Source organism: Opisthocomus hoazin, chromosome 1, assembly GCF_030867145.1.
Source record: "Opisthocomus hoazin isolate bOpiHoa1 chromosome 1, bOpiHoa1.hap1, whole genome shotgun sequence".
NCBI lineage: Eukaryota > Metazoa > Chordata > Aves > Opisthocomiformes > Opisthocomidae > Opisthocomus > Opisthocomus hoazin.
The window spans coordinates 30,205,841-30,220,726 of NC_134414.1; the positions used below are offsets into that span (position 1 = coordinate 30,205,841).

The 14,886-nt window shown below is 38.1% G+C and overlaps 1 protein-coding gene across 3 annotated transcripts in view; it reads right to left on the bottom strand.

Moving 5' to 3' along the window:
* Nucleotides 1–2,740: 2,740 nt before the first annotated feature.
* DCLK1 (doublecortin like kinase 1) overlaps nt 2,741–14,886 on the bottom strand; it is a 265,387-nt gene continuing 253,241 nt past the window's right edge. For 2 of the 3 annotated variants that reach the window (XM_075420395.1, XM_009938124.2), the window contains one exon: nt 2,741–7,676. In XM_075420395.1, the coding sequence (XP_075276510.1) occupies nt 7,512–7,676 (165 nt within the window). In that variant the 3' untranslated portion in view covers nt 2,741–7,511. The remainder of the gene's footprint in view (nt 7,677–14,886) is intronic. The other variant, XM_075420405.1, reaches the window with a different exon arrangement.

Sequence of the window (14,886 nt, forward strand, 5' to 3'; positions counted from 1 at the left end):
TTCACAAACACTACACCTAGTTAAGATTCCTGACGAATGCCATATTGCAAGAAGTTCATATTTTAAAGGCTTATTTGCCTTCTCCTATGTGCTTGGATTTGCTGAAGAGAAAAAAAAATCTGTCACTCTTCTTTGCAAGACTCAGCACCAGGAATTCCCTTGAACATACAATCCATTGCATTTACAAATAATCCTCTCTCTCAATTTACCAATTTCTGTCTTAATAGTTCTCAAACTCTTACCATATTATGGACCCCAGCTTCAATAGCTGTGGGCATTCTGCTTGAAAAGAAAATAAATTTATAGGTGCTGTTCTTCACATAAGACCCTTCTGGTCTTACTAGCAGATGTCGAAGCATTCCAGACACCTCATGGAGATGGGTAGGTAAAAAAAGTAAAAAATGCTGAATGGCAACAGTAGGGGTGGTGGTAGTAGTAGGAGTAGTAGTTGTCATAGTAGCAGCAGCAGCAGCAGTAACGGTCGTAGTATTAATGTCAGCTCTTCTTGAGAGTAACTCTAGACAAGTAATCTAGGCTTCTTTTCCTCACTGCTTTGTTTTCCAGGCACTTCAAGTAGATGTGTATGAATAACTCATCACTGGCTTTAAAAACTGTTAGGGACATAGAAATACAAGGCACCTTCTGGGTTTCTGAGTGCAATGTCTTCCTACAACAGGAAACGCATATGAGGACATATCAGAAACACCTCAAGAAGAAGTTTCTCATCAACAGATCAAGTTCCACCTGAAAATCAGTTGGAGTTTCTTGGCTCCAACAATTCTACTGGAAAAAAACTCTCAAAAAATCTGTTCGATCAGTTGGTTGGAAACCATCTTCCAAATGCCAGTCTACATTTGTCATGGCTAATCTCTATCAATACGCTTTTTTCTACCTCTGTCATTTAGCATAAACAGTTACCTTCCCAACCTGATATCTACTCGTGGCTTGACAAAATGTGCAGCACTGCAGGCAGACACCAAGAAAATGGCACAACTCTGTCCAGTGTCCCCTCCCACTTAGGTAGGGTGAACACTTCTGGAAATGACTTAGCGCTGTGGTTCATCACTCAAGTCAATCACTAAGAAGATTAGGAAGACTTCTCCATTACTGCTGGGTCATTCCATGAACTCTTTATTTCATGGATGCTTTGTTCCTTCCTCTGGCCTCTTCTGCAGAAAACTGCAGGTAATATGAAGCCTCAATACAGCAACTCAATTCTTACTGAAGCTATTTGGCTATTTGCGCTATCCAAGCATAGATGCAGACAACTGTAAATTACATAGACATCACTTTTTGAAAGCTGTCATTGCCCAAAAGGATCCAGTCAGGTAGAAGCACGCTGCAGAATTGCTGTTCAAAAAAATTAACTTACAGTCATTTTTTAAACACCTAATTTCCCCACCAGCCTGTATGCAACACTACTTCAAACAGCTACACACGGTCTCATTTAGTGAATATATGAGGAAGAGGTCTGCATTATGTTTGCTAAAAGAACTAGGATTTCAGTTCCATCTGCTGCTGAGTGTGTTTGATTTGTATATTAATTATGCCTGTTTGTAGCTGTAAATTTGCTCCAGGTTAGTAGCTGATTGGCTCTGCAAATGGATTCATTACACTGTGTGGCTCCCTTGCACTTTTATAGTTTTCAAATGATTCCATACTTCTGCTTTTTAAACTGCTTTTAATACCTCTCTTATTCAGTGTGAGCTTTCAACCCTGTCTCATTCAGACTATTTTTTCCCCCTTAAGAGAAAACACGTTGATTTGATTCTTCTCTTCATGGACCCTTTTGGCTGGTGTAACGTCAGCTTTGTCCATGGTGCTACTCTAACACACAAGACAAAACTGCTGCTTCTCCTAGTCTTACTGGGAAATTCAGCATATTCACATTTAGCGTTTGCTACGTGGAATGACTTTAACTAATGTGTTTAGCAATTACATGAGCACTCAGCAGGGCATATATATGCACCCGTTACTGTGCAAACTTTAAATGCTTGTCACGTTGAAATAAAACTCTCCCATATGTGGACCATTTTTCCTCTTGATCACTGGGTTTTCTCCCTGGTTTACAAAATGCCCCAAAGTTCTGAGCTGTCACCTTTGTAGTTAAGACCTGCGAGATATGCTTGAAAATTTAACACGTCTGAAATGAGCTGCATAAAAACTGCCTTTGTTGAAGCCGCTCCCGTTTGTGTCTGTGTGTCTGAATGTTTGTGTACACTTAGAAAATAAATTTCGAAGAGGTCAAGCTGATTTCCCTCATATTTTAGGAAAAGAATCACTCTGAGCTGAAAAATTGTATGCCAAGTTTCTGCCTGAAGCAAATTTTTACGATCAAATTAAAAACCTTTGAGACCCAGAGTTTATAATGGAAATACTAACACAACCTTAACCACGGCAGCTCTAGCAGGCACTGCAAAAATATTAGGAAAGGTCTCCCTGCCCACAATCTAAACTAAATAAAAAAGATGCCATTTTCTAACATATACCCCAGGCTAACAAATAACAATGATTTAATGTACTTGCCCTGTGGTAATATAGTAGCACTGCAAACCTCTGAGTCAATTTTTCTTTTCTTTTCTTTTTTTTTTCCTTTTTAAACATATATGCCCCATAGGGAAAGGATTGCAATTTTGCTCTTATTTGTGGATATATCGCTTTCATTTCGACAATCCTTGAAAGCCTTCCTGCTGTCACACGCTACTGTATGCGAGCACCCAACTGAATAAAGACCCACCAGGCTTTTTCAGGAGTTTATTCACAGGTTTGGCTTTGCTTATTGTAGTATGCACCACATTTAGATTAGATGAGGGCTACTGTAAAGCAATAACATTGTCAATGACTGGAATCTCACTTTCCCCTCTAACAGTCTGAAGCAAATTAATGTATTGGTTGTTCGTTAACAAGTAAACAGTTTCTGCTACAATGTCAAGGAAAAAGAATGTGTTCATTAATATGAACAATCTTCATCTACAAAGATGATTTACACAATGCATGTCATGAGATAGCTTTCCCCTAACTAGTACACTACCAAACCGAAAAGCTGATTCTTAGGACTTTCTTGAAATTACAATATTGTTTGTTTACCAATAAGAAAGACAGTCTTAGTCACCTATGCCACCATTGTAAGCTCTATAGTAAGTACTTAAAAAAAGAGAGATTTCTGGAATCACTTGTAGAATTAATAAAATTGATAACTACAGACTTACACTGCATCAATGATACATATTATTCCTGTGATAAGTTAAGCTAAAAATAAGATTAATTTGGTTATAGAAATTCCTTAAACAACAACACTTAAATTATTTCAAACTTGAATTTTTTCCAAGAATTTTCTGAAAAAATCAGCAAACACTGGCTAAAAAAGCAAAGCAGTTTGGATACACCAATGTAATCAGCATGCCTAGTGCTTTTCTGTTAACCCTCTGAGTAGAACCATAGTATTCTGGATTTTTTGTACACTAATGCTATGAAAATTGTAACTTACAGAAATATCAATTCATACGTCATGACTTAATAAATCATGTTTTAAATATATTTAGGCTAGGCATCTCATCTAGTGAGCAATTCGTCCATCCTAGATTTTTAATCATCCACTAGAGAAGCCAGTCTCTAGCAAATACAAGGGAAGCCTAGATGATCGCCCAAGATTAGATGCTTTACTCTTATATGGATACATCCAGATGGAACAACGCCCAGCTCAGTAGCATTTAACTAATCCTGTGCTATCACCCATCAGTACTACATTTTCACATCAAAGTTTGCTTACTGCATGTAAGTTCACTAGAATATTGCACTTAGGTTGGAGTCCGTGTTATCCCCACTTATATTTAATTGAGAGGAATTAAGCTGGAAGTGACCCTGTTCTACTATTCTGTTACTACTAAGATCAGACCGACAGGCCTCTCCAGAGATTAAAGATTAGATGACCTGAATCACCCTTTCAAAGCGCTTCTCTCTATCTCCTTGGTGATAGATGGTGCCTACCACGACTGCCATCCATCTAGGCTAACTACATAGGCTTGGTGGGAGGAAGCTGGCCTTGTATATGTAATAAGCATTTAAAAAAAAAAAATGTTGTCACATTTAGCACCAAAACGATGCAAGGACTCAAAAGGGAAATAAAGAAAGAAGTCGAGAGGACTGGTATGCGTTACAGTAAAATGACCACAGCGTGCTATGTGCTCTCCCAGATTATCACATTAGAAATAGTCTGTTATCTTTGATTTCTTTTTTCACTGGTTCTTCAAGTATTTTTAGGGCAATGTATTCTGTCTTCACTTATTGCCAGGAATTCAGAGGTTAGACAAGAAAAGGGGCAGTTGCTGCCAAACAAGCCTGAATCATTATTATTTCCATGAAACCATACATATATATATATATATATGGTTCTATTTAAAAATATATACGGATATATTTAAAACCATCATGCAAACCACTTTTAAAACAGTTTAAATATCCAGATACCTTTCCTTGAAGCCTAACTAGAGGCTATCAGCAATTTGAAACCCAATCTCACAGATCTAAAAATAGTTTAAATGTTTTTACAGTTATGTTCATAAAACATGAACCAAAGACCAGAAACATATAAGACGTTGGGGATGAGTAGGGATTTCAGGATCTAAGATTATTTTTACATACATTTTAAGTAGTACAAGATGGTGTAAGATGAAGGAGGCAAACATCTTATTTTAATGATAATCCTGTATTCCAAAGCAAAGAAAAGGTGATAGGAAAATCCCAGATGGGTCTTTGAATAATATTTCTCACGTTTAAGGTGAAGCATATTTTTTTCCCTCCTGACTTCCCTCTATAATTAAGAAGAATGAATATTAGCCTTTGCTTTAAGAATGCCAAATTTTCCCAAAACTCAAGGAGCACGTCGTATTTATAGACACTTTTTTATTACCAAATGTATGTCTTGCATTTACGTGGTTGCATTGTATCTCTTCTAGAGGGAAGGCTGTGATATGACGTCGGAAGGGCAATGCTGGAAAAACGTGCCAGATCCTGATCTACTGATGTAAATCCTGATTGATGCAGGTAAGCGGCAAGGTGGGATTTACCCTGGCTGAGGGTGTGGTCCCATGGAAATATAATCCCTCTCCCATCCACATGTTACCAAACTCCAGCCTCTAACATCACAATGGTGGTGGCTGTGCCCTATCTACCAAGGGTCCGCTTTCGGCAGTGACTCTAGGTTGGATGTGCATGGTCAAGGATCTGCCACAGACACAGCCCTTTCCGAAACCTTAAAATCTGAGAACTTTGTGTGGCAGTTCCTTTATCCTTTAATCTCTTGCCCCTGTGGAGTTCTCCAACAAGACACCTATTTGCTTCACTTGGGTTACTCAGGTTCCAAACAGAGTAACTGAGGCCATGCACAGGCCTTCTACCCATGGACATACATTCAGAGATCAGAGTCTCCTTATGGCTTAAGGTGAGATTCATTCTACTAAACTCATGATCTCAAGTTTGGTGTCTGATGTAAGCTTCCACCAGAAGTTCCTTCTACAGTCAATGGAGTGAGAGCAATAGGTGAATCAAAGCATGAGTCCTGCCCAAAAGGTGTGCCCATGACAAGGGGGATGAATCCAACCTGGAAATGCTCATCCCTACTACCAAGGAAGACAGGAGATCTAGTTTCGACTAAATGTCTCGCTTCTGGATTATTAACATTGGGTGAAATTAACTGATTTCTGCATGAAATACTTGTACCACCTGTGAAGACTCACAAGATGAAATGCCCACATTTGAAATCTTCAGAGCTCTTAATGTATAAATTTTCATGAATGAGACAATGAAAGATGCATTTTTAAGGATGGAGAAACAAAACAATTTTCGCGTTTCTTGAAATATGGTTCAACTGATACTTCCAGGTAGGAATGCAAAAGAGCATTACACTAGCTCCAGCAAGCCGCAGGTACACCTCCGCTGCCACAGCTGCTCGTAGGAACAGTTCCCTGAGCAAACACAAATCAGAATGGAAATGGCACAGAGGGCAACTAGCTCTGTTCCGCCAAAAATTATTTATACTTCCCAGTCAGACCAGAAAACTCGGTGTATCTTTTTGGGTAGCATATTACTATTTCTAGCTGTACGATATGAAAGAAAAAGGGAGAAAGAAAGAGAAAGAAAGGGCAAGGAGAAAGAGGAAACTGCATTCATGTTACTTTTTAAAACACTGTGAGAAACTTTTAACTACAGAGAAGAAAACTTCCATTTTATATAAGCAATACGATAAAGTATAAATTTCATCACGTTGTTTTTTATTTTAGAACAGGATTTTGGAAGTTGCCTTTTTAATTCAAGTGAAATGCCGAGTGATTTTATAATAATTTTTCTTTCAAATTATCACATCTGAAGCAAAAGTCTACAAAGTGTAATATTTCTGTGGAAGTCAATTTCAGGACACTGGTTAAATAAAATGCTATAATGCTGTGTTGAGGTTTTAACAAACCAGAAATAGGTATACTCTGTGTAAATGCCCATTTTATTAAATGTTACAAATAGAACTGGTGAATCATTTTTAGTTTCTCCATTCTGCGACAAAACTTTTGCTAATTCAGTTTAGGCATTACATATATATTAAATGACTTGTATTTTCCACGATTTAGAAATACTCTAGCTCTTTTAAGGGTAATTCTCATCAATGTTAATCTTTAGAAGTGACTCTCCCGGAATAACCAGGTCATGTTGAGAGGATGCCTGTACATTTCTGAGTATGAGGCAAAGGAACCAGGAACTTCTCAACTAGATCATTACATACCATTACATGACAGAATGTATCCTCAAGCCATTTCCCAAGACTCTGCACTGTCATTAGCAGCAAACGATTTGGAAGCAACCTTTTGTGGCCATCATCATGTCATATTCTGTAAACTATGAGGCTGACCTAAACTGAATTTCCCATTTAGCCTGCATAATATCCTCCACAGACAGTCACTCTCTGTGGAAGCATGATGCAGGTTTAGAAAGAGCTGCTGTAGAAGATACGGTTTATTTAATTTTATTTTCATTTTTAATGCCTATATTGGCAAACCCTAAGCAATAGTGTGTTTGATATTGTTTTCGCCAGAAACTGGCAAGGAACTTTAGGGTACCATAAAAGATATGTGCGTATAAAAGCAAAAAAGCCAGAATAAAGCCCTAATGTGGGTTGTCAAGATTTAAGCTGATCACTTACTCAGAGGGTTAACGTGCTAAAATTACATACTGCGGTTCCTAGCTTCACTGATGAAAACATTCACTGCTTCTATCTTTAAATAAAAAAGCAAAATAGCCTTAACCCTTTGAGGATCATATTAGCAGCAAGTTGCAATCTAAACAGAGAACAAGTATTTCAATCAATTAGGAAATTTTTCTTACAAAGATTCTGTGAGCACCCTTTTCTGTTCCACCATTGCAGCGTTTACTGCTGGATACATCAGCTGTAATCACTTCACACAGGTCTGAAGGATTTTCAGGGTCTCAAAGGGTTAAAGCCAAGACTTTTGAGTAAAAGTGTTTTATTAAAAGGGTGAGTTAGGTGAGCGAACAGTCTCGGATGAACTTGGTGAATAGTCTTCCGATTCGGAGTTGAGTTCAGGTGGAGCTTGCTGTGCCTTGTAACGTCCCCTCACATCCTGGTTGCGTCTTCGTCGGAAAACCTGCCTCTCCTTATCAAGAGCGGTGGTCTGGCAGGGGCATAAAATAAGAATAAATGAAATTAGGCTGTGTGTGAAATGCAAAGCTAATGAAAACCATGAGTTTTTATGTGGCCTGCAAATACCAGGGATAATAAATGTTCAGATCAAATTAAACCTGTTCTGTCTCAGTCAGGTCTGAAAGGTTTAGCCCAAAACATAGCTAAATGCTTTAAAAAGTGCATTTCCCAAACCTTAAGAGGTAGCGTGACATCATCGAGCAGATACAGTACCATATATATGGATGCCATATGTTCTACTTCTGGATGCTATTAATTTCATCCTTTAATAGATTCAAATTTCAAGCCAAATACCAACTGACCTCCTCCCCACCCTTCTCAAAGTATAAATCTGTTTCTACAGGCAAGGCAGAGATGTACATTTGTCTTTGATTTGACCTAATGAAGGCTGATGCACACTCACTCATGTTCAAGACAGTGCAATCAGCTAACAAAGATGGATTGTGATGAAGTTGTCAGACGAGAGAGAGAAAAACAAATACCAAAGGGAGCTAGCCCAGCTCTTTGACACCTCCTCATGCCACTCAATGGATGTTCTTAGGGAGACCGCTGAAGAGCTCTGACGGAAAGACCCATTTAGCCTGACCACCTTGCGTCCTCCTGTTAACCAAGGTCTATCAAATTAAATGCTAATTTTATCTAGGTCTATCTAAAGTATCTAGAAATGGGGAAGAAGAACGCTTACTTGATGGGCTTTATATTTTGATCCGTTTCTGCCACTGTTGAGAAAGCAAGTCATAATAAGATGGCTGTCACTTCTAGCCACATCCTTTCTGCTGCTTTGTCTGGCACATTTACAAGGGGAAACTACAACCCAGGTAAGGGCAGCCCAGCTCTGGCCAATGATGTCAAGCATGGGACTCGGTTTTGCTGTTTTCTTGATTACGGGGTATTAGACTGCGGTCCCTGAAATCTCTGTAAAAGTACAAGTTCAACAGGGTGGCCTTGATTCAGCACGAGCACTTTGACACACAGTTAGACGCCTTCGGAAGCAGGGCTGCCTTCTTAAAACATGGCCCGTGATTTTTTTGAAAAAGCAAAACGGGAAAAGGCAGGTGGCTAGTAAGATGACATATAAAATGCAAACAAATATCTGATCATGGCACTGGAGGCAAAGATCATTCCGAGAATGGTTTAACTGCAAAGACTTGTAAAATTTGTCCTTAGTATGAATATCTCTATTTAAAAGAATGTAGCCAAAAGGTTATTCTACTTCAAAGGATTTATTGTTTTCTCTTGAGATATACATGACTGATTTCTCTAAAAAATTTACCAGTTATAGTGTGACCCTCATAGGAGAGGAAAGCCAACATGTTTTTGAGAACAAAATGAAAACTAAATCCATCATACCGGTGCCGAATAGCATTATAGCTATCCCTGCTCCAAAATAATGCAATCAGCATTCGATAGTGATGAAATAGACAGAAAGATGGACGAGAGTGCAGAGCTACTATAGCAAATGGATTTAGTTAGGCTAAATTGCTGAACTATTACTTTTGTGTCTAGAATCTACATAGCAATATCTTAAAGGGGTAAAATAATTAACTTCGATAACTTCATCTCTATATTTTAAATAACAATCGCTACAAAATCCAGCACTTCTCATCTGCTCAGAATTTCTTTGTTTACTGCTAATCTTTTGGTTAAGAGCTCTAATTAGTATTTTCAATGCCTTCTACAATTCTCAGCCTTGAACCAATTCAGGTTTTGATTATTTTTTAATGTGAAACAGAAGAGTACCTAGATCTTTTACACGCAGTGAATATACTGCATACAGTATGTAATTTTGTGTGAAAATTGAAAAGAATGGCATAAATTACCATTCTATAAAATACAGATTTTCATTTAAAAGATTTTTTTATGCTTACAGGAAATCAGCATTTATATAAAGTTTAAACCACATCGCATCATCCTGAGGTAATAGATACTCTGCTCTGAGAAGTTTAAACATTTCTAGCGGAATTAATAAAAATACTTGTATTAGATTCAAAATTTACTTTTAAAATCTGCTGCATGAGAATGGTAAATACATATGTAAAAACTGAAGGTATTTAAAATTAGGTAAGTTACACAGAAGTGAATACTCTTGAATAAAAGATTCTTTTTGAAATTTAGACTAGGGTATTGGTTTTTTTAAAGGACAAAATTATGAAATTACTGAACTAACTAGATAATTACATATTAGGACATCATTTTAAAGATATCTTTAAAAAATAAACCTCAAGATACTACTTTTCTACTATTTTGAGGGAAGTTTTGGATGTTTTTGTTTAAATGTACAGAAAGGAACTTCCTGTCTCATTAATCAAAAATACCAAGCAAAAAAACCTGATGATCCCACCTCACCCAGCACCTTATGCTGTAGTTTATAGGACCAAATATTTGTGGCTCCATAACCCTTCAGCAAACTCCTGTGATATTTACATTTGTATCCCAAGTCGAATTTGGCCTAACTGGTCTTTATAAAGGTATGCTTGTAAACTCAGGGGCATTATTGTTGTTACTTTCCTGGGCTGAGGGACATTCAGAGCCTTTCTCCCCCAAAGAGCTTATTGAATAAAAATGTGTAAAGCCATGGAGAGCTAAAGAAGGGAGCATTTACCTAGTGAAAGTAAAACTACACAGGTCATATTCTAACATTTAGTGTTTCACGTGTCAGAACCACAGAATGGGTCAGAGCTGGCCACAGAGCGCTCACAAACCCTGTAGAACTGGCAAGATGGGCCTTATTCTGCCCAACGTTGCAATGACGCTTTGCACTTCCAGTGTCTCTCACACTGCCAGGCAGTACGGCCAGTCTGCATTCTGCACAAATGCGAGTTTTCCTTTAAAGAGGTCACAGTTCTTTTTACCTCTAAAGAATTTCATAATATGATAGATTAACGCTTTGGAACGCAGGGGAGATGGTAAGATACGCTGGAGTGTGGACTGCATGTGTTTTATAAGTAATTTTCACCTACCGTACACCTTTGTTCACGTGGGCATGTTCCAAAAATCAGCCTTTTCATCATTGCTGTTGTTTTTGTAACAAAGGCCTCTCATACGCATTGCCTTGGTTTAATAGATTTATTATTTCATCTACTATTCAGCTGGGTGGTTCGCCAGTGCATGAACCAGTCCATTATGGTTTTCCAGGGCATTTCTGCTTTAAGCTACTCTTTCAATAAATAATAAGAGGATCTGAAGTGCACTTATGCTTCACAGGGCTGCCAATCCCAGATTTTCATTATCACATTTTGACATTCTTTTTTTTTCCCAGCTCGAGGTGAGAGAGTGAGAACTTTGAGCAGTATATGATAGTAACGGCAACTAAAATGTAAGGATAGCATTCTTATTTAAGATATGCGGCTGTCCTCTTACAATCCACATGAGGAAATGTAGAGCTCCTTATCCAGCAGCAGATAAGTGGATTGCCTCTAATAGTTTGGTGCTGATGGGTCTGAAGCACTTCATTAAGCACTAATGTATTTTGCACCAACATTTAGTAATCCTGACACCCAGCACCAACTGGTTAACAAGCCATTTTTGGAAATGCATTTAATTTGAAGTAATGGAGCATTATTTTAAAATAATTGTTTCTGTCACCTACATACTTAGGTGCAGTTAGCATTTTTCCAGGATTCTGCCACAGGGATTGTCTTCTTCTTGATTTCTGTGTCTTCACATTGCAGGACTCCTGAGCCATGAAAGCTCATTTTTCTTGGAAAACATTGAACTCTGTGTTTATGGAAAGAAATTCAAAAACTACAACTGCTTTAATTTATATGTTGTATCTGGAGTGGGAAGCACCTATTTTAGCCATGGGGTGATATTTTCTGTCAGGTCAGTAATTATTGGATTGAAGCAACTGCATTTTATGAATGCAAGCAGTGACCGTTTTTCTTTTCACTTGTCTTAATTTACTGGTGGCCACCAAATATAGATACATATTCATTTCATTAATAAAAGAACATTATTGTGCATTTTGCCTCTTAGCCCATCCATTATTCATACCAGCCAGGAGACTGAACTGGGGATGCAGCTGTTCATGCATTAATCTAAGAAACCCTTCACTCGCTTTCATTCTGCAGGAGCATATTTGCAATTTGTTTGCTATTTTCGTGATGCTTTTTTTAGTGTGTGGAATTACATGGACATATTTATTGAAACAGTGGTGTTTTTCTTCCAGTGCATTCTTTTATATACATGTATGTATATGCAGGTATTTAAATGTTCACATCTAGATAATTTTATCCTATTTCCTTAAGCTTCTGGCTAGTGACCTCAATACGTTGAGATATGTAAAGGCACGTTTCCCTACTGCAAAAATGACCATGAAACAATGCTTGTGGCACGAGCCAGGCAGCCCTTCAGTCTGACCTGTTTTTATTTTTTCCATGGGTTTTCAGGTTATATACATATATAGATATATATACACACACACACACACATATATATATATATATATATATATATGATTGATTCATGATTCAAGACACTTTTTGGAGAGTACTTCAAACTTAGCAATGCACCTCAGTCCAGGAGCGAATGACACGTTACTTTTAGCCCCTCAGGCACAAGCTATAACTAAGTCAAGTTACACGGCGATTTGGAGACGTGCAAATGACCACATCGAGGGGACAAATTAATCGAGTGGATTTGAACCTAGACCTCCAAATACAAAAGGCCAGTGCTTTAGCGCACCATGTAACTTCTGGCATGGAATTTAGCTAAAATGAAAATAAAAAAGAAAGAAAACCAAATCAACTTGATGTATGCTTTGTACCGTATTGGTGTGTGAATACAAAGACAAGTATTCTACACATACAACTGCTGAATTCATATTGCTATACTTAAGTTTGTATTTATTCTTTGACATCACCCCATCTTAGAGACATGATTCCTCAGCTGGTTTCAATTACATGTGGAAGAGACTTAGTGCCAAGTTGTTTGCATGGATGAATTTTATTTACAGTTTGTAAATCAGCTGTGGTTTTCTTAGTCAAGGAGCAGGAGAAGAGATTCTAAATTAGGTTAGATGTTTGCCTGTTTTTACCAATATTCACGGTATTAAAAATGGCACCTAACAGATAGCAAGCCTGATTCCCAACTTCCGTGTCCCGTTGCCAAGATGTCTGGCTGTAACTTTTGACCTGAAAGTGTATTGTATCCACTTGGGACAGGTGCAAGTAGATCGACAGATACATAGTAAAGGAACCAAACACAGAGGACGGAACTACAGGTTTTCAAATTAGCTATTCAGACACTTTTTCAACTGTGACAGTGAGAATTGTATTTTAAAAATCCAGTATCTTATGAGTTCAGTATGTACTGGATTGATGATTTCATTAAGTATCCAATGTAACTTATCTCCTTGCTATTGTCATTAGATAGATAAGATCATTAATGACCTTCCCATACATTTCCTGGTTTTTATTTTGCTCCTTTAGCTTTTATATAGTGTCTGTTGGTATATTAAAAATAACACACACTAACACTTTATGCTAATCTTATATATAATACTACATATACTAACATACTAATATTTTACATTAGATACATCCTCTCTGGTGCTTCTGAATCAGCCCAGAAAAGGCATAAAATTCAGGCCATTCAGTTGGTAGCAGATTAATGTAATGTTAAGATTCGGACATAAACCAAAACTAGTCATGCAGTTCAGGGTTGAAGGAAACACTGATAAGTTACGCAAAGCATTACGCCTTCAAAATGGGCTGCCATTATGAGGAACAGGTAACGCAGCTGAAGAAGGCTATGGACCTGGGACTGCAATGCCTAGGGCTAAGGGGAAGGCTTGAAACACTTTCACTCTTAATATTCTGGCTTACTTACAAGAAAGCCAAAAAACTTGAATCACATAAACTATTTAAAAAGTCTCAGTTAAGCAGATATTAAAGAAAAGTTCTTATAGTAAAGTAAATCTGTCAGTTAGGGTATTTCTGATGGACAACGCAGGTGCCATCTGGATTTTTTTGTGGTCACTGTTGCTGAGTTCCAGTAGAAGGGATATTATAAAAGATTAGTACATTGGCTTTAACCCTTTTACAAAGAGATCTGTCAGAGAATGGGCTGACTTCGGAGGAAAAAAGAGAAATTCCAAACATTGTACCTCTGCTCAGAGATGGGTGATCTCTGCTGTCTTTGACTTGAGTTGACATCGGCAGTTTGGGGTGAATGGAGATGTGATTGCACCATGGGCATCACCCAGCTACATCAAGGCTGGCTTTCCTGGCTATCAGGACCAATAAGTTTCACCAGCCTTGGGGCAGTGCAGACTGCAGGGGTTTCACTGGCACCTCCAGATCTCCTTCCCTGCTGATGCTGCTCTGGCCTTTTCTGCACTGCTGATTGCAGGGCTGATGTCCTGACAGCATTAGATGGGCTGCTTCTAAAACATGGAGTAGTCTGGGGTCCAAATGGTTTTACTGATTTGGCCCCTGTGATTTTCCTGTTCATCATATTCAAGGAACACTGTAAGATTTTCCAGGCATTATATCTCATATAAGGTGTGTTGTATTCTAGTGTCTCAAAAAAGCCAGTCTCTTTTGTCCATATTATCTTACTGAAAGAGAATAAAACAGGATGCAGAACGAGTGCTCAGAAAATTGGGACTTTGAGGCACTTTTTGAATAGGAAAGTCTTTTAGGCGGAGAAAGGAAAAGGTTTTCTGGTTGACTGAAGGAGGAAATAGTGCCGTTTAAAAAGATGTTTTAGAAGACTGCTTGAAACTAGGGATGAAAATGATCAAAGGAGTGCAAGAAGAAACGAGTAGTTTAATACTAACAAAAGGAGTATTACATTTTGCTTGGGACCCGCTTTCATTTTTCGGCCGTACTTGTGAATTCAGGTTAATTTTCATGGGCCTGTGATAAATTAACTGTTTTATAGACAGGAATGGATGAACCTTTTCATATGTTTCATATTTATGCTTAGAGCACTTGCTAAATCGAAATGGCTTTGTTTAGATTAAAAAGTTGGTCACTACCACAGTTGCTTGTTTGTTGGAGATGAAAGACGACCGAACACAGGGCAGTGCTTGTTCGGAGGTACCCCCTAGATGGGTATGTTCTAGCATTTCCTAATTAGAGCATCTACGCCTAGGAGCCCTGCTCTCCCAATTTGCCTTGCCACGCTAGGTGCCTTGTTTGGAAAGCACTAATTATAAACACTGTTGTTACTGCCCC